This window comes from Phyllostomus discolor, chromosome 1, assembly GCF_004126475.2.
Source record: "Phyllostomus discolor isolate MPI-MPIP mPhyDis1 chromosome 1, mPhyDis1.pri.v3, whole genome shotgun sequence".
Classification (NCBI taxonomy): domain Eukaryota; kingdom Metazoa; phylum Chordata; class Mammalia; order Chiroptera; family Phyllostomidae; genus Phyllostomus; species Phyllostomus discolor.
The window spans coordinates 199,115,704-199,139,236 of NC_040903.2; the positions used below are offsets into that span (position 1 = coordinate 199,115,704).

General features: G+C 50.7%; 1 protein-coding gene across 3 annotated transcripts in view; it reads left to right on the forward strand.

Moving 5' to 3' along the window:
* The window catches only part of ADCK1 (aarF domain containing kinase 1), a 113,787-nt gene that overhangs the window by 68,581 nt on the left and 21,673 nt on the right, over nucleotides 1–23,533 (forward strand). For all 3 annotated transcript variants that reach the window (XM_036012757.1, XM_028506803.2, XM_036012761.1), the window contains 2 exons: nucleotides 8,869–9,027; nucleotides 17,948–18,064. In XM_036012757.1, the coding sequence (XP_035868650.1) occupies nucleotides 8,869–9,027; nucleotides 17,948–18,064 (276 nt within the window). The remainder of the gene's footprint in view (nucleotides 1–8,868; nucleotides 9,028–17,947; nucleotides 18,065–23,533) is intronic.

Genomic DNA, 23,533 nt, shown 5'->3' on the forward strand with positions numbered 1-23,533 from the left:
ATGTGTCAGTCTGAGCCCAGCTGGGAAGAAAGAAACTGCTCTGGGTATTTCAGAGGGAATTTGAAAGAGAAAACGGGGCTCACAGGGGGTGGAACTGCTGGGAAACCCAGCGGGTTGTGAGACAATCCTCAACAGTTGGAAGCTACCCTCAAGGTGCAGGGGCAAAGAATAGGCGGATTCTGGAGCCCAGGAGCTGGGGCCCCTGGCAGAAGTTGGGATGATGGTGAGCTGGCCTGACGGGAGATGTCACAGGTGTCACCTGGAGGTTGGCCACAGATGCTGTTTGAGGTAGCAGGTTTCCACCTTTTCCTGTTCCCCGGTGTTACAGCCACGTGGCCCGTTGGCCAAACCTAGTAGGCAGCCAGATGGCAAGAGAGCCTGGGAAATGTAGTTTTTTTTAAATGAGAGTAATGGGGTTGGAATGGATTTCACTTTCAGAGCGAAGTGAAATGGTGATTGAGCAACAGTGTCGGGTGAGAGAGTGCTGTCGAGAGTTTTGGGTTGGGAAAGTTCCATCAGCCTGCAGATTTAGGGTTTATCAACAGGGGAACTCATGGGAGCCGAACCTGGGGGGGTAGCTGAGATCACGTAGCAAAGTTACGTAGAGTGAAAAAAAGAGGTGAGGAAAGAACCTGGAGGAGTGTCATCCTTTGGGGAATGCGCCCAGGAGGACAGAGCAGTGAACCTGGGCTTGAGCAGAGAGCACTGTTATCAAGGGCTGAGTCATGAACCACTCAGAATGTAGTGGCTTAGAACAACAGTCCTGTGTTTTGCTCATGAATCTGTGATTGGCAGAGCTTGGTGGAGACGCTCGTCTTTGTTTTGTGCACCACCGGCTGGGTAGCTTGACTGGGCCTGGAGAATGCACGTGGGGTGGCTCCCTCACGTGGCTGGCCAGTGGGTGCTGGCTGTTGGCTGGGAGCTCAGCTGGGGTGTGGGCCACGGCCTCGGATCTCCTCCCTGCCAGCCGCTCTGTGGCCTCGTGGCCTTCCTCACAGCATGGCGGCCAGGTTCTCAGAGCGAGTGTCCTAAGAGAATGAGGTGGAAAGCACGTCACGGGTTTATGGCCACGTCTTGGCGGTCATGTAAGTCACTCCCTCCTTACTCCTTTGGAGAGAGCAGGAGTCACACAGGCCCCTTTGGTCGAAGACCCTGCTTCTTGGGGAGGGCATGGCGAGGTTCTAGACGAGCATTAGAATGGGAGATATTGTTGCAGCTGTTTTGGAAAGTACAGTCTGCCAGAACTGCTCAATGTCGTCAAAGGGGAGAGAAAGTGAGTACAGTTCTTAAAAGGGTGTTTTGGATTTGGTTATTTAGATTTCTTGGGAAGAGCGAGGGGAGTGGTTGAGGCGGGTGAGGTAGGACTGAGCCCCAGGGAATGGAGACAGCTAACATGGGACGCTCTTCAAGGCCATCCCTTTGTGGTGAGGGCGCGTGAGGGTGGAAGTGAGAGCAGAGCACCGGGAGAGGCCAGGTAGCTGACGGGGATGGCGGCAGCAGGGGAGGGCACTGCAGCTTCCGGAGAGGAAGGACCTGACAGACGTGGTCCAGGAGGAGACTCAAGGGACTGGGCTGCAGGGACGCAGGTGGAAACCTCAGCCTTGGCCAGCCTTTGTTTTGAGACTGGAGGGAAGTGGGGAGGCCGGGCAAAGACAAGTGTGGGGGGCAGGGGGGACAGGGTGGGGAGGTGGGCAGCTGTATTGTACCAGCCTGATGGCCTCTATTTTTTCCTTTTAAGTAGGAGGCAAGACCATCTGCTGAGAAAGAGGAGATATGAGGTGGCTTTGGAGGCTCTAGTGGGGGCGAAGGTTTGGAACAGCTGCTGTGTGCATTGGAAAAGGGAGCAGGGTGGCTGAGTGGCCCTGGGAAGCCACCTGGAAACCTGCATTTTCTGGAGCACCTATCAGTGTCAATGGAATGGCCCTTGCTGGGAGTGACCCAGGGTCTCGGAGGATCCCTGGGTGTCTGTCCTGAGACCCAGCAGCCACTCCTGCATCAGGTGGGAACCTGTCTCTGGCCAGCAGTGCTGTGAGGACCCGCTTGGGCGGGAGGACAGCTGACACCCGTTTTCTCTGCTCAGAGCCTCGCTGGCTCCCTAAGTAATGGTGGCTGTGAGGTCAATGGCAATAATAGCAGTAATAAAGATTTGGCATCTTCTGGAGATAAGCATCGGATGCTTTGCTTGGGAAGTGCAGCCTAGTGGCCGTGTACAGAATACAAAGTGGCTCCTTCACGGTGCCAGAGGCAGAGCTGGGGCTGGGAGCATGAGGCGGCTCGGGGACCTGCACTCACAGCCTTCAGGAGAGAAGCTGGAAGCGAGGCCTGAAGTCAGCACCTCTGTGGACCATCAGTATTAGCAGCGACACCAGATGGCCCTGCCTTCTCTCCAAGCTGCGTCTCTGGAGGGAAAGATTCTACCTGGGTCACCGTGCTCTGCTGGAAAGCTAAGAAGAGCCTGACTGGAAGACTCGCTTTATTTTATATTTGAAATGAGTATTTTTTTTCCTGAGTCCAGACCTAAAATGGTGCCTTGGTTTTTAGGAGTGACAACCCCTAAAATGGTGCTCAGGGATGCTTGGCAGGAGAAGAACAGTTTCTAGGGAGTATTAGGGCCACCTCAGCCACTGGAAACTTGCAGACGGGGGCTGTGAGGCCAGTATTCTTGCCTTCAGGTGCTTCCTCGCCCATAGCTTCCAGGTGTTGTGTGCCCTCATCCTTATCTCCCACTGCCCATGACTTCATCTCTCCTCTCCAGTCCTGGGATTGATCACAGCGTGGTCCCGAGAGGAAGGCTCTCTGATGGAAGTAATTCAGACTAAGGAGAGAGTGGCTAATAAGCTTAACCTCTGGATATGTGCAGTTTGAAGAAGTGAGCTTATAAATCCAAACACATATCTGCTGTAAGGTCTTACAGGAGTGAGACTTTTGAGAGTGAGGAGGTGGGGACTACCATTGTATCAGTTAGGGTGTTGTTGGCCACAGGTATCAGGGAATGCAGCTAAAAGTGGGGCAAATAATAGTAACCTGTGTTATCTCACATTTCAAGACTTCTGGCAGTAGTGGCGACTTCTCCAGTGTTGATTAATCCAGCACTTCAACGCGCTTTTTAACAACCTCAGTTCCTTTTGTCTCCCACTTTGCCATCCTGACGTGTCCTTCCAAGGTAGTGCCCCTCGTGGTCCCACGTCAGCTGCAGCCGTTTCTGCTATCACGAGTAGATGGCATCTAGATGCCAAAGAGGTCCTGTTTCCCCCCATGCCCCTTATCAAAAAGGAGCCCCGCAGTAGCATTCCCTTCATTCTTCACTGGCCAGAAGTAGGACACATGCCCTGCCAGAGAGATGAGACTGCTCTGATTGGCCCGTTGGCCAATCATGATTCACCTTCTCAGGCTAAGGCCTGCCTTCCTTGAAGGACGTGAAAGACGTAACATATTTGAGGTTCTGTTAGCCAGGAAGGTGGGGGAAATGGCTTTTGTGTTGGCACTTAACAGCATGTGCCACCCTAGTGTTCTGTGTCTGTTGTGAACCTGGCCCTCCCCTTGGGGAGAGCAGGGGACAGTCTCAGGGACAGACTGTTGCATGGTGGCGGAGAGACGAAGGCCGAATCTCAGGAAGTGGTGTTTGACGAACCTGATGGTGTTGGTGACTTTGCACAACAGAGAAAGGCACGGCCAAGGGTGTTTTTCAGCTTTGTCATTATCACCTGATATTGTCCCTTTAATAGCTGGGGCACCTCTACTTGTAGATGCACGGCCAAGGACTTTTATTGATTTGAGTGGCTGTCCAGAGCCAGACTAATTGGGCCCAGAGATTGGAACAATGATTCAGCAGGAAGGGGTGAACTGACAAGGCAGAGTCCATCCGTCTGCTGGCGGGCTGGCTTTGCAGCATTTCCTGCCAGCTCAGGGCAGCAGGGAGCTCAGCTGACGGGACCCCACTGCCGTCCTCACCGTTTGAGAGCGGGGTAGGACTCGGATGGCTGGGGAGCTGGTGGTAAGATCATAGCCCCCAGGTCCCCGGTGGTGACACCACCCTGTGCCACTCACTCTCTGTTACCTCTCCAGCTTCTGAGTCTGATGCTGAACACCCCCTTACTCAACACCCTGTAAAGAATCTAGCTCATGGCCAGGTACCCTGCCCTCCCTGTACCACCTGTCGCCGAGGTGTGCTGCGATGTTGGGATGGGACTCTGTCCTGAGCACCAGATGCTGGTCCACCATTTGATCTCACCCGGCCCATCCCAGGGCCTCTAAAAATGAAGACCTGTGACAGTCCTGTTTTTGACCTATTTGAACATTTCCGTGCATGCTGTCCATCATCTGGTTTCTTTCCCGAGTGTGTTGACTGAGCAGCAGGCAGCTAGGTAATGTTTGTGTTTGGCACAGAACCCAACTGTTGATTTTAGTTGTTAAGGTATATATTTTTAAAAACCCAGCAATGTAGGCAACCCCACGGAAGCTTCTCTTCACCCTGTAATTCTGTTTTCTGAACAGTGTGCACTTCAATAACTTATCAGAGAAAGATAAACCTGTGAATGGCGAGTTATTTACATTGTTCTGAATTGATTTTCAATCCTTGTCGAACATCCATTTTTACAGTGTGGATCTGTGCAGGTATTCTATTTAGTGTGCTGTTTTCCATAGAACATCATTTCTTTTATAACATTGTAATAACTCGATAATGGGAACTCGCCTTTCAGTTGCATTTTTACAGTTTACAGAGCTCTCCTTCTGCCTTATCTCAAGCTTCCTACTGTAGCGTCCTGTATTGTATTGCACGAGACAGGCTACATAAAGGAAGAAGAAGAAGAAGAAAAACCCAAAACAAACCTGGGTCCAAGTCCTGCATTTGAAATGACAAGCTGTGTGACCTTGAGAAGTGCCTTTACCTCCTGGAACCAGTTTCCTTCCTTGTAAAATGGGCAAGAAGAGCATGAGATGAGAGCACATGTATAAAGCACCTTGTAGCACAGTACCTGGCATGTAGTAGGCACTAAATAATGATCATTCTAATTTTTTGCTATTATAAATAGCAACCATGTTTTTAAAAAGATTTTATTTATTTATTTTTAGAGAGGGAAGTGAGGGAGAAAGAGAGAGAGAGAAACATCAATGTGCGATTGCTGGGGGCCGTGGCCTGCAACCCAGGCATGTACTCTGACTGGGAATTGAACCTGCGATGCTTTGGTTTGCAGCCCATGCTCAATCCACTGAGCTACGGCAGCCAGGGCTGCAATCATGTTTTTATGTGTCTCTTAAGTTTTCCATTATATTTCTGTATGGCCCACAATTAATTTTTCCTTCTATGAGCCAATGACCCTTTAGGAAAATAATTTCATTATTCTACCTTGAAGGAAGTATTAATTGTTGAGTGTACCTTGATTGATTCATAAGGTTCCAAATCAAGTAGAGAATTCTCAGGCATTCCAAAACTATAGTTCCCAAAAATTCGGTGATAATCTCTTTCCCACTAAAAGCTCAGAAACAGAAAAACTGAATCCATTGGAATAACACCCCTGTGAACGTATAATTGTCTCTGGGGAGAGGACAAACCCTTTGAAATGTCATTTGTTCATTCATTTGTTCATTCACTCACTTATTCCCATGAACATTCAGCAAACATCTGCTGAGTATTGACTATGTGCTAGACAATGCTGAAAACATTGGCTGTTGGGAGAATTTTATGGAGAAGATACATTTCAGAAGAAAAATCAAAAAGTCAAATTGATAACAACACCTGTTTTATTTTAGTTGATTGCATCTGTTGTTAAAAAAACCAACAACAAAAACCAACAACCTTAAGTGAATCTACTAGGGTAGGCTCTTAAGAAGGGAAATGAATGAAAACAGAAGGTGAAACCGAATTTTATTTCACTTTCCTCAGCCAAGAAAAGTCTAAAATGGCAGCTGTCCAAACCGTTTTAGACTTGGACCAGACAATGCCTAATCGGACCCCTCCCCGCAACTGCCTTGAAGTCCAGGGAGTTGGTAAACCCTCTGTGTTACATGCAAAATTATGTGAGCATGTCCATTTTCTGGGCTTCAGAGCTGGCACCGAATTTTCAAATTGGCAACTGCCTGTAACAGGGATGGTGCCCTCTTCGAGAGCCAAGAACCGTGGACCTCCACTTAAACTGACCTTCGTAGTAAAGTAACCGAGGGAGTGACTCACCCTCCACCCACAGAATGCTTTAGGGAACGAGCTTTGTGAGTGCCGCACCGTTGTTTGGGGGGGGGGTTTATGAATTATTTCACTGATTAGTTAGTAGAAGTTAATATCAGTCAATAAAATCTTTGACTGCTTTTATGATTAAGGACATTAGGCATTAAAAATAACCAATAGTACTATTAATAACTATATAATGGATGAGTAGCAGAAAAATCTTTCAAGTGCCGATCAGTGCTGTTTGGATATTAATGATAATTAAAAACTTAACAAACAACAGTGACCATATAGTGAGTGAGGAGGATTTATTGTTTAGCCAGAAGCCTCTTCCCCAGGTGTAGGCCCCATGAGGTTGCATGTGACTTCCTGTGTATACCCACAGCTGGCCCAGGGTCATGACCCCAGCAGGTGGTCCGTAAGTATTGATTGAACAAGTGACTCAGCCTCATTGTGGCCCCTTCCCTTGTCCCTACTGGGCAAGAACCGCTGGCATCTAGGCTGGAGCTGAAGTCTGAAGAGAATTCTTACCTGAGCTCTGAGCCCAGAGGGGAATGCAGGCACCTATGATGACGTGTGTGCCCCTGGCCCTGGCCCGGGCAGGGGGGTCCTGTTTCCTGTGCACCAGCTCTGCCTCCTCTTTGGTGGCAGCTCAGGGCCCTCCGAGGGCATCGAGACAAGATGTGACGGCTGGAGGATGCTGTGCCCGGGTGTCTGGGTCTGCCACCTGCAGTCTGGGCCTGGCTGCTGCCACCTCCGCCTTCTAGTTGCCCGTGACACAGACGGAAACAAAACATAAACCAAATCGATTATCGTAAGGTCACAGGTGTAGCTTGTGAAAGACTAGACAAGACTTAAAAGAAATTAGACTGCAGCCGAGTGAAATGGAAAAGAGTCTTGAGAGAAATTGAATGTAATAACCCCGTGTGATGATTATTTTGGAACGGCGTCTGGTACATAGCCTAGAACTTGTGTTTAAAAACAAAACCGTACGTGCTTTTGTAGTTCATGGCTCTGCTTTGGCTTTATTCCTTTTGTACCACTTGTACTTACCACAGTGCCGGGCATAACATTACAGACCAGGGCGAAAAGCTAGGTGGGGCCCAGTACATCCTCCTGGATAGACTGGGTAGGGTCTTGGTCTGCTAGGCCTCCCGTAATGAAATGCCACTGACTAAGTGACTTAAACTGCGACATTTTTTTCTCGTGGTTCTGGAGGCTGGAAGTCCAAGATGAAGGTGTCAGCCGATTCAGTTCCTGGGGTGGACTTTCTCCCTGGCTGGTAGACAGCTGCCTTCTCTTGGTGTCCTTGCATGGCAGGGAGAGAGTGGGCTCTGGTCTCTCTCCACCTGTAAGAACACTAATCCCATCACAGGGGCCCACCTTCATGGTCTTACCTAAACCTAATTAGCCCCCCACAGGCCCCACGTCCCAACACTGGGGTCACACTGGGGTTAGGGCTTCCAGATACAAATTTGGGGAAGGGGGACACAAGCCCTTGGTCCATAACAGTTGGGGAAGGCACAGGTGGGCCCCTGGCTCCTTAGTTCTTGCTCGTGTCCTGCTGCTCTGGCCAGGGCGAAGATGGGTATTCTCAGAGAACTGGACGATAATCTGTACCAAGAGCGACTGGGAGGATTGGTCGGTGGTCTCCCCAGGAGGGCTTATCGGAGAGCAGGAGAGTTGCCTACTATGCTTCCCTCCTGGAATGCCGCAACCTTTCCCACGGCCCTGGCGCCAGCCTCACTCACCCACTAGAGAGCCATTGTTGGTGACCTTGTGAGGCCGTCTGGGATCCGCAGCTCCGGTGGGGAGGTAGCCCCAGAGCCGAGTCCCTGCCCGCAGAGGGGCCGGAGCGTGCTCTGCAGATGTCACTGGACTCTGGTCCTCTGCCAGTGACATTTAATTTCACACCATTAAACTGACAGCTGAAATGCCAGATAAATCTTCCCAACCCCCCTTTTTATCCAGCCCTCACTCAAGAATCCCCGGGGGTGCCAAATTGCCAACATTCCGAGCTTTTCATCCACGTGGTCCAATCCCTTATCTCTTACTTCTCCTGTATCACCTAACCTTGTTTTCTCATTCCAATTTAATTTTTAGCACAAAATAGTTTAGATGTACAAAAAAGTACAGAAAGTAACGTAAGTGCTGAGGTACCAACCGCTCGGCCTCAGACACGAACTAAACCGCAGGTCCGGTGCGGTAGCACGCTCCAGCCCCCTGGGAGCAGCACCACGAAGCCCGGGTCAGGGGGCAGCAAAGGCAGTTCAGCCACGTGCTTAAGAGCGAGGGTCTGGGGGCTGGGCAGGCCCAAGTGAATTCTATTTCTGCTTCCTCGATGGGCCAGAAAAATCTGAAAACCTTGCAGAGCCTCTGCTTCCTCATCTGTGAAATGGGGAGATGGTAGAGTGTACCTCCCAGAGCAGTGGAGATGAAGTGGAGTAACTCAGTAAAGTGTCGAGCCAGCGCCGGCCATGTGGGGAGCACTCGGCAAGTGGTAGTTGTTGTTACTGCTGGTGGCTGGTGGCTTTTTATTGTCTTGGATTTGGATTACGTTGACGGGCCCCAGGGGAGCAGTTTTCCCACCCACCCTTACTCCAGAGGAGGTCTGGGGAGTCGTCAACATTTAGACCCAGGCAGGCGGGCAGGGTGCTTTGGTGGGGTGCTGTGAGCTGACGGATGGGGTGCTTGGTGGATTTCAGATGCTCCTTCTGGCCGTCAAGCAGCTGTTTCCAGAGTTCGAGTTCATGTGGCTGGTGGATGAAGCCAAGAAGAACCTGCCCTTGGAGCTGGATTTCCTCAACGAAGGGAGGAATGCGGAGAAGGTGGCCCAAATGCTCAAGCAGTTTGACTTCCTAAAGGTAGGAGGGGGCAGGGCAATGGGGGCATGGTGGCTTGTGGGAGAGTGCTGGGGGGGGGGCTGATCCCAGCCCCAGGCACCCCCCCCCACCCCCGCAGGACGTGAGTGGGGACGTCTTCCTGAGGGGTGCACATTGAAGCCCTGGAAGGCACCACTACAGAGAAATACCAAATGTAATTGTTGCCCTGTCAGTCAATCAGACAGATGTTTATTGAGTGATTTACAGTTTCAAGACACTGAGTGCTACCCAAAGGCCTGTAAGCTGTAGTCTCTGCCTCCATGAAACACAGTGCGATGGTGATGGTGATGGTGGTAATGGTGGTGATGATGATGACAGCGAATGCTACTCTATTATGGCACTGTTCCTATACTTTATGTATATTATAGTAGCTCATTTACTGTACAGTCAGTTCTGCCAAAACAAACGTGTGTGTCCTTAGAAATATCCACAGCATGCAAAGTCACTCAACAGAAACCACTGGGTTCATGGGGAAAACAGGTTATGCTTAAAACACTCAGAACATCACCAGTGACACAGAAAGTGAAACGAGATAGGAATCTGATAGAAGTGGTAGCATAGTTTTGCACACATTAAATAGTTATGCAATACATGAGACGCCAGGACACGTGGCACTTCACCTTGACATCGGCTTGCGAAGCGGGCCTCAGAAGAGGAGCCACTTGCGAGTTACCGTGAGGTGGTGGGAGGAGGGCCGCCTGCAATGGGACAGGGAGTTGTGACACCAGGTGTGTGTGGGGGTGGCCCACATCACACGGGGAGGTGTCTGAGATACGTGTGTGTTGTGTTTTCCTGGGGGGTGTGGCTCAGCTGGGCGCAGCTTTCTGTGTTCGCGTGGCATTTGTTGTGGGTGGTAGCACACATTAGTAAGTGCAAAATTGGCACTATGATCGACTTGTTCCCTAACTTGTCACTAGCACGGGAACAAATCTGTGTTTTCGAGTATTACAGTAGAACTGCCTATGTGATAGAAGACGCTTGTTGTGGGAAACAGACCGTACACGGTTGCAGCCTGGTGACAGGTCCTGCTGGCGAGAGCTCCAACGGTTCAGAAGAAGGGACGCCCACGGCCGACGAGGGCAGGAAGGCTCTGCTGAGGAGTTGGCACTGGCGCTGGTCTCCGGGGGCTGTCCAGATGACCCCCCACAGGGCTCATGGGGGTTGGAATGAGATGTACGTCAACACTGCTGTTCTAACGCAGTTTGTCCTTTGCGGGCTTTGTATCCATTTACCCGGCGGCACCTCTTCATGGTGCAGGGGTTGGGGCCCGGTGGCCCTGTGTAGTCTATATAGAGAGGTTGGCTGTCAATTCTCAGAAGGGATCAGCCCGTCTCTCTTGACTCAGGACATCTGGAGAATGTGGGAGGGGAATTGGAAAGTGGTTAAGAGCTTTTCCAGGGCTGTCAAGAAGCACCCACCCCTCTTGGGGAGGGCATCTCGGGACATTGAGTGGGAAGGTCTCTTGCTCTGGACTGAGGTGTTCATGTGGCTTAGAAGACATCGTGGGAAATGGAGGTAGTGTTTCTACTTCTGCTATCCGGATTGATTAACAGAGGTGGGGAGACCGAGGGAGTGTCTACACTGGCCACCTAGGAATCAATCCTAAGAATCACAAAGTTTGGCTGATGAGAAGAAAAGCCACGACTGGGGTGATCAGTGCAGTGCTGTGACACGTTGCTTCTGGAGGGAGGTGGAGCCCCTGGCAGCAGTGAGCTCTTCGAGTGAGCTGGGAGTCAGGTCTGTCTCCGCGGCCCGAGTCTGCTTGCCTGGCTTCTGCTCAGCTGCCATGATAGAGGGGCCCGGAGGGTCTGTACACCCAGATGTGTGGACTGGGTCTGGTAACACTGCCCCAGCCTTGAAGTTCCCATCACCAGCTCACAGAGCCTGGCTCTCAGACAGGTAATAATATTAACTAATTGTCTGATGCTGTAGAGTCTAAAATAAGCATCCACTTGCATATCCTGTGTCTTTCGTTTTTTATCCCACATTTCTCGAGCATTTCCTGAGCCTGTGCTGTGCTAGGAGCTGGGGCGCGTGTAGATGAAGTGGTTGGCTCCTGCCTGGAGACAGACACACACATATGCTACAATACAGGCTGGTCACGCTGTGGCAGAGACTTGCTTATCTGTGTGTCTGTGGATGCCCAAGGGGACGTACTTAAAGCCACCCGGGATACGGAGCTCAGAGTGGGCTTATGAGAAGTGTTGGTTATATCAGGGAATAGGCAGTATTCACCGGATGTTCCTTTTGCTGCAGTGAGCGCTGTGCAGGTACGAGGACATCAAATCCTTGCAACAACCGCCGTCCCATTCTGTACGTGCAGTCAGAGTGGAGGTGCTCGGGCTGCAGCCCACATTTGCTGACTTCGACTCGGGTACCCGTCTGAGGACATTCTGTTGCCTCTTGCACGGCAGGGGTGCTCTTCAGAGCTAGAACTATGAGCCAGACAAACAGAACCATCTCCTCCACCGTTCCCATGGAAACAGCAAAATTGTCCCCTGGCTGGGGCCAACTAGCATCTGCCAGACCAAGACATGTAATAATAATAATAACACAAAATTTTGAAATGCGGGTGCCAAATGGGTAAAAAAATTAATGTAACAATTTGACCTCCCGCTTCTTAAAACCCGCACACCACTCCTAAGACAAGGGTAGAGGTAAGGCTCCTGAGTACTTAATTTTGCCTAAACAAATAACAAGTGGGAAGCAGATTCTGTGCTGCAAATTCAGTTCGGCTCTTAAAACTGGAGATAGATTGCTCTCGCACACTGGCGCCCCATCGCAACATCTGTGCGTAATTAAGCCTCAGCAAAGAGTTTACCTCTCGGTGTGTGAGGCATCTTCCAGTGGGCTGTAACAGCCTCAGCCCCGTGCTATCAGTCTCCGAGCCTCAGACCAGCGCTGAATGCAAATGCGGTGCTGGGGAGACTGGGAGAGGGCAAGGAGGCAGCCAGGCTGAACGGGCTGAGCGGTCAAGCCCAGGGTGTTTGTGCATTTGGCATCAGAGTGTGTGTGCTGGGAGACAGGGCAGGGCACGCAGTGAGGTCTGTGACTGGCCTGGGAGGCAGGCAGCACAAGGTAGGGGGGAGAAGCCTTGTAACCCCAGAATCTGGGGCTGGAAGAGATGGGAGTGTGTCTCCATATGGAGGTGGGGGTGGGTGGGGACATCATCTCCTGAGTAGGGCCACTCCACTGTTTCTTTTCTTTTTTTTAACTTTTATTGAATTTGGGGGTAACATTGGTTAATACCCTTATACGGATTTCAGGTGTCCAGTTCTATAATACTTCATCCGTGTACCACATTGTGTGTTCACCCCCTCCGCTCTGCAGTTTCCTAATGTGAGGTTTGGAGCCCAGGACTCTCCAGATGTTGTGGATGAACCCCGTTCGATGAAGTGCATGCTTTTGGAGAAGTGCCAGTTTCCTGAGACTCTCAGAGATTAACAACCACTGATGTATAATAATATCAGTTAAGATTTTTTACACACTTATGTTGTGTTAGATAATTTTAAAGTGCATTACACATGTTTATGTGTTAGTCCTTATAACAGCCCCACAAGGGAGTCGTCATTATTATCCCCATGTCACCAGTGGGAACCCTGGGCCTCAAGAGATGAAGCCATTTGTCCAAGGCCACACAGCTTCTTGGCCAGGGGCAGAGGGAGGCTCTGAATGGAGGCAGCCTGCTCCAGAGCCTGCGTGTTAAACCACGGTGCTATTCTGCCCAGGTGGTAACTTGTGGGGCAGATCTAAATGATGCTGAGCTGTCTGTGACATTAACTGTGAGCTCTGGTTGTGTGTCAGGACCTCATGTGAAATGCTACATGGCTGTCACATGGCAGCTGATGTTTGTCCAGCAGCTGCTACGTGAGTGCTTCCGTGTTGAGCACCAGGTATCCATCCACACATGCCACTAGGGAGCTGGGCATGTTGCTTCCGTTGTCATGGCCATCATCATCCCTCAGGTGGGGCAACTGGTGCTCAGAGTGGCTTTGAAACGTAGCCACTGTCACAGAGCTTGGAGGTGGCAGGGCTGGGGCTCCAGCCCAGCAGTCTGAGTCTGAGACTGAGCTCTGCCCTACTGGGCTCGGGAGATGGGGGTGTGTGGCCCTGGGTGGCAGGCACTGGTCCAGACAAGCCAGGGCTGGCTTCACAGGTGTGCTGACCGAAACACAGGAACAGCGGAAGCCAGCCTGTGAGACCGAGGCCCAGGGTCTTGAGCTGGACCTTTCCGTAATCTGCACTCTCTTGGGGTTGGGACTGGCCCCACTGTGGGTGCAGGTAGAGGCCACAGGAGTGGGGCCTCTGCTTTGTGACAGGAGACCCTGGACACACAGGTCCTAATGGCCAGGGTGTGACCTTGTCTGTGGGGTCAGCAGATGCCCTGGCCGTGAGCCTTCCAGGGTTTGGTCATGTCGGGGAGCTGTAGGACAGTGGCTTTTATTACCTCTTTAAAATTTTTCTCTTTCATCTTTCCTGTCCTTGATAGAAGCAAAGGAAGGCTCAGTGGTGAAACATGCATGTTTGGGCAAAGTGAATTTCACCTTACACCCAAACCCTCCTGCCCACATGGTGATTTAGTGTCAAGTCCAAGTTCCCTGTCAAGCCAAGTTCCTCCTAACTGAGCAGGGAGCAGTTTCACATTGTGCAGTCATTTCTGTGTTATATCTATCGGGGGGCAATGTCCTTTTTGAGCTCCCCTGACAAATGCCTCTGTCTCCCAGGTTTGATATTTCTGTCATTTCAGACCTAAGCAACTGAAGCAAGGGGCGCCTTCTGTTGTCACACTGGGTTGGTTGCATTTGGGGGGAGGTGGAGGGAGGCGATGGAGGGGGAAACCCAGGACACCCCTGATCTTGGTTGGCAAACCTGGAAAGCCTCTGGGTTTCTCTTTCCATCGGGGGCTCTTTCCTGGCTGTTTGCACATTGCCCCAGGTAGGCCCTGCCTGCCTCCCTGTCTGACTGCCTCTCTCCAGAGTCTCGAGTGCCCACTGCGAAGCTTCAGTTCCAAACACCCTGAGGGATGAACTTAACCCCAAAATATGTCCCTTTCATTTGGAAGCCACAAACGATAGCAGCAAACTTGCACTTATATTTTTATTTTAATTATTTTGAAGCAGGTTTTTTATTTTCAAAGTATATTTTATGATTATGCTATTATAGTTGTCCTATTTTTTTCTCCCTTTTCTCCCCCTTTGCCCTGTACCCCCTCCTTCCAGCATTCCCCTTTCCTCTTAGTTCATGTCCATGGGTTGTACACGTAAGTTCTTTGGCTTCTCCATTTTTTATGCCATTCTTAACCTCCCTCTGTCTATTTTGTACCTACCATTGATGCTTCTTACTCCCTGGAGCTTTTACCTTCATTCTCCCCTTCCTGCTTCCCTCCATGTGATCTCCATTTCTGTGATTCTGTTCCTGTCCTAGTTGTTTGCTTAGTTTGTTTTTGTTTTTCAGGTTCAGTTGTTGATAGTTGTAAGTTTGTTGTCTTTTTACTGTTCATAGTTTTTGATCTTTTTCTTAGATAAGTCCATTTAACATTTCATATAATAAGGGCTTGGTGATGAGGAACTCCTTTAACTTGACCTTATCTGGGAAGCACTTGATCTGCCCTTCCATTCTAAATGAAAGCTTTGCTGGGTAGAGCAATCTTGGATGTAGGTCCTCCCCTTTCATGACTTTGAATACTGCTTTCCCGCCCCCTCTTGTTTGTAAGTTTTCTTTTGAGAAATCAGCTGACAGTCTTATGGGAACTCCTTTGTAGGTAACTGTCTCCTTTTCTCTTGCTGCTTTTAAGATTTTTCCTTATCTTTAATTTTGGGTAATTTCATTTAATTATGATGTGCCTTGGCGTGTTTCTCCTTGGATCTACCTTCTTTGGGACTCTCTGGGTGACCTGGACTTGCATGTCTAGTTTTTTCACCAGATTGGGGAAGTTTTCCTTTTATTATTTTTTCAAATAAGTTTTCAATTTCTTGTTCTTCCTCTTCTCCTTCTGGCACCCCTATGATTTGGATGTTGGAATGTTTAAAGTTGTCCTGGAGGTTCTTAAGCCTCTCCTCATTTTTTTTGAATTCTTGTTTCTTCATTTTGTTCTGGTTGAATGTTTATTTCTTCCTTCTGTTCCAAGTTTTTGATTTGAATCTCAGTTTCCTTCCCTTCACTGTTGGTTCCCTGTTTATTTTTCTTTATTTCACTTTGCATAGCCTTCACTTTTTCCTCTATTTTGTGATCATATTCAACCATTTCAGTGAGCATCCTGATTACCAGTGTTTTGAACTCTGCATCTGATAGGTTGGCTATCTCCTTGTCGCTTAGTTCTTTTTCTGGAATTTTGATCTTTTCTTTCATTTGGGCCATATTTCTTTGTCTTGGCATACCTGTTATGTTGTAAGGCGCAGAGCCTTAGGTATTTGCCAGGGAGGGCAAGCCACTTTGCAGCATTGTGGCGCTTATGTGGGGGGAGGGGTCAGAGAGGCAACCCTGCTGCTTGCTTGGCTCTCGCCCCACTTGCATCCAGTCCCACCACTTTCCACAAGTGGATTGTGCCCTTTCAGGTGCTGGTTCCCAGGTAGGTGGGTTTGTGTGCATTCTAGAATCCTGTGGGTCTTTCCAACAAACTTTCCTGTTAGGCTGGGAGTTTCTCCCACTGCTGCAACCTCTGCAGGTTTTTGTAGCCAGAGGTTTTGAGTCTTTAGTTTCCCCACGCTGGAACCCTGGGTTGTGCAGTCTGTCTCGCTCCCCAGTTGTTCCTCCTGGTTTATCCTCATGCGAATGTGGGACTGCCCAGTCTGTAGCTGCCTCATCATGTGTCCTTGCCACTCCAGCTTCTCGTCTCTGCCCCTCCTACCAGTCTGGATGAATGTTTCTTTAACTCCTTGGTTGTAGGACTTCTATGCAGTTAGATTTTTCTGGCAATTCTAGTTGTTTTTCATTTTTAAATTGGTTGTTATCCTTCTTTTTTGGTAGCGTGAGGAAGTGAAGCATATCTACCTACGCCTCCATCTTGGCTGGAAGCCCGTACTTATATTTTTAAAGATACCTTTTAAGAAATGCCATGTAGCCCTAGCCAGGTGACTTAGTTGATTGGAGCATTGTCCTGCACACCAAAATGTTGCGGGTTTGATCTCTTGTCAGGGCACATACCTAGGTAGCGGGTTTGACCCCTGGTTGGGGCAGGTACGGGAGGCAGCCTATCCATGTTTCTCTCTTACATCAGTGTTTCTCTCTCTCTTCCTCCTCCTCCCTCCATTCCTGTCTTTTTAAAACCAATAAACATATCTACCCTCAGGTGAGGCTTAAAAAAATCCAAGCAAGACTGAATTTTAAGTTCAAGGTAACAAAAAATCACAGATTTCTCTGTTGGCCCAGATTTTCAAATGGCAAAAACCGCAGGAAAGTAGCAAACATAAATGACACCTTGATTGCGTGGAACCTTTGTTCTAGGAAGCCCAGAGCATTACACTTGTGTGTAAGCCCTAGTTACGCTCAGTCTCTGTATTGAGGGGGGGCAGGAACAGTCTCCTCTCCAATGAGAACTAAGCATAGAAGAGCCCATGGGCTGGACTGAGTCACAACAGATATTAGCAGAACTGGGAGCAGCAAACAGGTGTTTGGACTTCAGGGCTGCTCTCTTGCTGCAAGGTGAGTTTTGGGGGTCGAGATGAGGGAAGTCCTAATTCCCCCCAACACTTCACTTCCCTTGTTTGTTTGTAAGTAGAAATATACCCATCACGTTGTTGGGGACAGGTGGCATGCTGATACCCGGTGACGACTCCTTCCTGGCTGTGGTGGGACTGATGGGTGGCGCTCACTCCCATGGCAGCCGGGGAGCCCTGGCGCAGTCCAGTCTCTTGCCTGTCCTTGGGGAGACCTCTTCCCTTTTTGGCAGCTGGATGTTCTCAGAGTCAGAGGGGCTTGGAGAGCATATCAGGTAGGAACGCATTTGTCTACAGGTGACTGTCAGACTGATTTAGAGGGTCTTAACCAAGAAAGGATTTATTTTCCTCACGTGGCAGGAAGGCTCGCAGAAGTTGCCTGCTGATACTGTCTTAGTGCTTTAACAAGATCAGGGCTGGCATCTCTGACTTTCTTGAGCTTTTCCTCATGTCGCAAGATAGCTGCTGCAGAATAAGAAGAGTTGCATCACCTACAAACACCTCATTTTTTAAAATCTAGAAAATAAAAACCTTCCCAGGCCCCCTAGTAGGCCTCTACCTAGGGTCTCGTAAGCCAGAACTGTGTCACGGGCCATACCTATTGCAGGGCCAGCGGGGAAAGTATTTAGTTTTTCCTGTCGCTGAGAAAGAGAGGAGGATTGGGAGTGGGTGTTGGGTTAGGGTCCAGCGTCGTTTGCCACAGGGTCTTGTGTGTAGGAAATGGACACGGGAAAACTTATGACTTCCTGACCCAAAAAGTTATCATCCAATAAACATTCATTTGCTCATACATGTATACATTCACACACAGGTACAGTGCACCAATGGCCCAGATGTAGAAACTGAGGCAGAGGGTTGGGGTTCACGTTAGGTGCCTGAAATGGGCCTGGTGAGAGAGCGAAATAGCTTTTAACACCAATTCTTGCTCAGGTATGAGAGGTTCCACACACTTCTCCTGAAGTCCCAGTTTTAGGTTTGGCTTTTAATAGTATCGGGAAGGCACCAAGTGGGGCAGGGAAGCCATTCTCTGGTCCCCAAGCGGGAGGGGTTGCTAAAGGAGGGGCCGGGGGCTTGGCTTGGGGAGGCGAAGCAGCCCTCCTCTCCTGTCCTGCCTCCCTCTTCCCGCCTGTCACCGCCGAAGCCCCTCCAGGCCTTCTCTCCTGTTCCTGGGAGGAGTGCCTCTCGGTGGTCCTTACCCCCAGTTCCCGGCCCTCCAGACTTTCCTGACCTGCCCTTTCCCACTCCAGGTCCCCCAAATCTACTGGGAGCTGTCCACGAAGCGGGTCCTCCTGATGGAGTTTGTGGATGGTGGGCAGGTCAATGACCGAAACTACATGGAGAGAAACAAGATTGACGTCAACCAGGTGAGGCTGACATGTCATGGCCGTGTGCCAGGGATGCAGGTTGGGTAGGGCCGGCCCGCGAGGACAGCTGTGCCAGGTGAGGTCTCAGTGCCCTGAAAGGGGGCCTGTTGTGTGAAGAATTATAAAATCGGAGTATGAAGCATCCTTCCAGGCCATTTGGTACAACCCTCTACCCTGTCTCCTAAAGCTGGGGTTGCCAGCGCACAGAGGGGTGCAGGCACGTACAAGCCTCTCCTTATAGCTCCTGCCTGGACAAGTGATCGCCATCTAGCTTCTTGCACTGTCCATGGGGCAGAGCGGCTGCAGAGAATGATGGTGTGAAATCCATGCAACTTAATCCTTCTGCCTCTTGGGGTCTGGACACAGCACCCTCCCTCTTCCCCCTCCCTGCTCCCTGCCACTCCCCAGATCTGAAGGTATCAGGCAAAAGGGAAATGGCAGTAGCCAACTGTTTCCATTTCACAGAAACAAGGAAAAAGGGGCCCCTGTGTCTCACCCCGTGGGTCTCAGGGAAAGCTGGCCTGTGGTGGAACCTGGACCCCATTTTCTTCTTGGTCCTCATAGGGTCCCGCAATTGGGGTGGATTCGTCCTTTTCAACAACATTCATCGTTTTTACAGCCCCTGCTGTGTCCCAGGTGTGGAGGTTAGAGGGGAACTCGCAGCCTGCGTTGGAGTTAGATGCACAACCACTGGGCTTCCCTGCAAGAGTTCTGCTTGGGGGCAAAGGATAGAAAACTACTGTTCTAGCTCCACCCTCTGCTCTACAGACAGGGAGAAAAGTTCAGAGGGAGAGAGAGCAAATGTCTTTCCCAGGGTCACGTGGCCAGTAGCACAACTCGGGGCTTCTGACCCCGCTCCCCTCTGTCAGCCTCTAGGGTAGGCCTGGGGAGGGTGGGCAGAGCTGCCTGCAGGGGAGGGAGGGGGAGATCTGCTTGCCCATCCTCTCCCCTGTTGGTTGGTGTAGGGGTATGCCCTGTAGCTAGCTGGGGGTCTTTTTCCCACCAGGACCCTTGAGTACAAAATCCTGGGGTCCAGTGGAAAAAGGGGTGGGGGCGGTGACCTTTGGCTTGTTTTGAACAGCCTCAAAGGGAAGCAGGGGCTGTCTGCCTGCTGGTCAGGAAAGATCCCAGAGGCCTCACCCCCTCTGCCCTACCCCACCCCACCCCAGGTTACTGGCGTGTCAGCTGCCGTGGCATTTTCATTTGGGCAGTGTCCCCAAATCCATTAAACTCTTTGGATCCAGTGAGCTCAGGCAGTAATGGCATTTAACCAGAGGCAGCTTTGATTTCAGAGATGAGCACAATACAAACAAAGATGTGCTCTGGTATAGCTGTTTGTTTGTGGCTGAGCGAGGGCTTGGTAAGAGGGGACAGCTGGGTTGGAGGTGGTCAAAATCGGTGGGCGCCGAGGCAGGGTCTCACCCGCTCCTTGTCTCTGCAGGGCAGACAAGATCCGTGTTCTGTGCAGAGTGGAACCTCTGTTGACATGCTTTGAATCAGTCCGTGGGTAAATAAACCGGCCTTACGCCCTGGGCTGGCTTCTGTGAGGCAGGGCTGGTGTAGAGCATTGGTTTTCTGTGAACATACATAGTTGGGCAAGCTGATATCAGAGCAATTTGGGAAAACAGTAACAATAACAGTAATTATTATATGCAACTAACATGTGCCAAGCATGCGACACGTCTAGTCTCTGCTCCTTACTATTGTCCCGCTGAGGATGTGTTATTAACCCCATTCACAGGTGAGAAAGCTAAAGCTCAGAGAGCTTAAACCACTTGCCCAACATCACACACCTAGCAGAAGCAGAGCCAGGATTTGAACCCAGGTCTGGCTGTGTGCTTCTCTACCTTCTCCATCTCCCTCCCAGCGGTTGGCCTTGGGCTGCAGTGGAATCTGGGCCACCTGATCGATGGCCACATCAGTAACCCCGCAAGGCAGGAGCTGGAGGACTGGCTGAGAAACCTTACCTGGCGGCCCAGGCAGTATCTGACTGCAGTCCTTCTCCTCCCAGCCTACGTCAAGGGTCGTCTCAACTGTCTCATGCAAATGTTGCCCCATTTGAGAGAGATGTGTGGACTGAGTTAGTGCACCAGCAGGGCTTAGCATAACGCCTGGAATATGGTTAGTTCTCAGAATCGGTAACTAGTTGATTATTGTTGTTGTTTTCATTGTTAGTATCACCCTTGGGCTCTGTCCTTTCCTCCTTTACCTCCTTTTACACGGGTATTGGCTGACCGATGACTCCCCGTGCCAGGCCCTTTCTGCACTGGGACCTTAGGAGGGAGGTCTTATTGTCTCCATGTGCACAGTGAAGCGTCAGAGACTCAGACCTAACTCATGTAAGGGCCCAGATCCGAACCGTCTGCCTCAGTGAGTTTTCACAGGGGTGCACCATGCAGTCACCAGCCAGCAACTGTGCAAATCGTTTCCACCCCCTGGCAGGCTCCCTCATGCCCCTCCCAGTCGATGCCCTCACCTTGACTTCTGTCACCCAGGTCACTTTTGCTCATTACTGAACTTCAGGTAAATGGAGTCATACTGAATGGTCTCTTAGGGCTGGCATCTTTGTCATCAGTCAGCTGTGGCTCTTTTGGAAGCTCTGTTCTCTTCCATTGGTCTGTGGGTCTACCCTTACCATAATACTGTGCTGTCTTAATTCCTTAGGAATTTCTAAGGAATCAATTGCTTAATTCATTAACTGCCTGCCCTGGCTTCTAGCATCTGTATGACCTAGGGAGCTCTTTGGTATTCTGAGATGATGCCATGAGCTACTTCTGCAGAAAACCCAGGCTGGCCAGGGGGCTGTGGACCGTGTGCCCCACTGCGCTGTGGCGGAGCATTGGTGGTGCTGGGAGCAGACCAGCATTGGGCCCTGCTTTGTAGAAATCAATCTGTTATGCCTCTTACTAACCAACACCAAAGCCAGAGGCCTCACGGAAGGCCGATGGTGTGCATGTGTGTGTATGAGCGTGCACACACAGAGTGTGAAAGAAGCCATGTTGCTGAGTTTCTCTGGGGTTCTAAAGTCCCCCTGGGACTGTGGGACTCAGGGAGCCCCTCCCTAGGGACTCTTCCTCCTGAGGACAGCCTGGCGGTGTGTGTTCCTTGGGGAGGGAAGTATAAGGGACAGATAAGAGTGACAAGGACCAAATCCTGGGGCGGGGGGTGGGGGAGGTCGGGTAGGGGGGCGCCAGGTTAGGAAACAAGAGACCTGGTTTCACACTTCAGCTCTGCCAGGGGCTCACTGTGTAATCTTGGACAAATCACTCTCCCTCTCTGGGCCTCAATTTTTTTATTGAAGGTTTTGGGCTAGCCGGATATTTGAGAGAACAGTGATTCTCAGCTTGCTGGGAGCAGGAACCTGAGCCATCTATTTCAGAATCACTAGGGGGCTTATTTAACAAGGCAGATTCCCCGGCCCCACCCCAAATCGACTAAGCAGAATCTGGGTTGGGATGGGTTGAAGAATCTGCATTTTAATCAATTCTCCAGGTAAGTTCTAATACTCAGTGAAGTTCAGGAATCACCTGCCACAAGGCCAGAGGGCCTGGGCGCCTATGATGTTTTGCACCTCTGGACACAAGGCAGCCCTGCCCAGGTGTCCTCACCTGCCAGGGAGCATGGGGCCCTGGGGAGCCAGCCGCCCACAGGGGCCCTGTTTGCCTGTATTTCTGAGCTCAGAAGCAGATATTACGGAGGGCCTGACCTGATGATCATATTTGCCAGTCACTTTAAGAGCTGGCGACAGTGACTGTCATTGATTTCATTAAAAGTAAAGGTCGTGCAGGAGTACACGTTCCCAGGCCGGATGGAGCCTCCTCAAACCACAGGGCGACTATTGATTGCGGGACCTTTATCGAAGGTTAATTGGATTTCAGTGAGTGTGTATTTAAGACCCAGCCTGGGCTGAGGCCCAATTGAATTTGTGTGAAATTAGCCCTAAGAAAGGTGACAGAGGCTTGAGTTTGGGGTTGGCAGGACGGGGACTGGAGGCCTGGTGGGCAGCCATCTGCAGTCTGCGAAGAATGGGGTGGGGGGCACGCAAAGACTCCAGTCTGTTCCAGAGGCCTGGGAGCCAGCTGGGAGAGGGGGGTGGGGGCACCCGGTGGTGGTTATGTGGACTTTGACTCGGCCCTCTGTTCTCCATGGCCCTCCTGGTCCGTGGCATGGCCGCCAGAGGCTGTCGTCCTTTTACTTGTGTCAGGGTTAGGAGGGGAACTAGGGGCTTAGTTCTTACTCTGAAAGTCTTTCTACTAATCCTCCTGCTTTGGGCCCCCAACTCCTGTTTTCAGAGGTGCCAGTTGTCCTCAGCTGCATCCTCTCTGGGTCTGAGTCCCTCATTTATAGAGTTGGAGGGATCACAATACTTACATCACAGGGTCGTTTGCAAGCTGTGAAGTTCTGTAAAAAAAAAAGTCATTTATAATCCGTGAGGTTATTATTCACAGAGGCATGTCTCCCTCCAAGGAATCTTTGAGAATTTTCTCTGCTCCCCTCCTGTCCACCTACCTCTGTTGTCTGAGTGATGCTCATCGATCAGCGTGTGGTGACTTCCCTTCGCCACCTCCTTAGACTTTCCCTTGCCCCGCCTGTGCCACCAAGGACTGAATAAGACGTTTCTCTTTTGCTCAGCACATCTCCCACTGACCAGACACTGACCGGACTTCTCAGGCTCTGTGGTGGGCAGTGCTCCCGAGACCAGGGAAACGAAGCTGCAGAGGCATGCAGACCCTAGTTACTGAAGTCACTGCGAAGAAAACACCTTCCATCACCGTCCCTCCGTAACTTCTGGGACCACATCTTGAGAGGCTCAGGGTTATTGAGGGGGTGGGGGGGAGTCGAGGGCACAAGATGAGTTCCTGGAGATTCATTCCCTAGTAGCAGGGCTGCCAGGAATGGGGACCAGTGTCACTCTGGACTCAGCGTCCCTGGGCTTGGTGCTGCCTCTGCCACTTACCAGCCGTGCCTGTTTGGCGGAGCTAGTCATCCTTTGGAAGCTCCAGCTTCTTGTTGTCAAGTAGGGTGCCAGAGCGACCTGCAGGCCTGTTGATGACAGACACACGAAGCAGCGGGCGCAATGCCCATAGTACCTGCTCGACACGTTACCACACTGGAATTCCGACCCTCGCGCACAGAAAATACATGCCAGAAGGAGGGGAAACGTGTAGGAAAGAAACCCTTTCCCCATTTTTTGTATGGGCCCAGGTGAGGTGGGAGATGTGGAAAGAGTTCTTTGGAGTGAGTTGCGGCCCGAGGCAGGGAATGTCAGATGTCTACAGTTGTGCCTCCCTTCACCGCATTTTCCCATAGTCATGTCCCTGGGGACCCACTCCCAGTCCCTCTGGCAACGAGGACCCTTTGAGGCTCTCAGGTGACATCCCTGTTTAAGCCTCATCTAGAGAGGCTATCACCAGCACCCAGATGCCGCAAAACTAGAGTACGTCCCCCAGCTTCCTGTAATGAACTCAG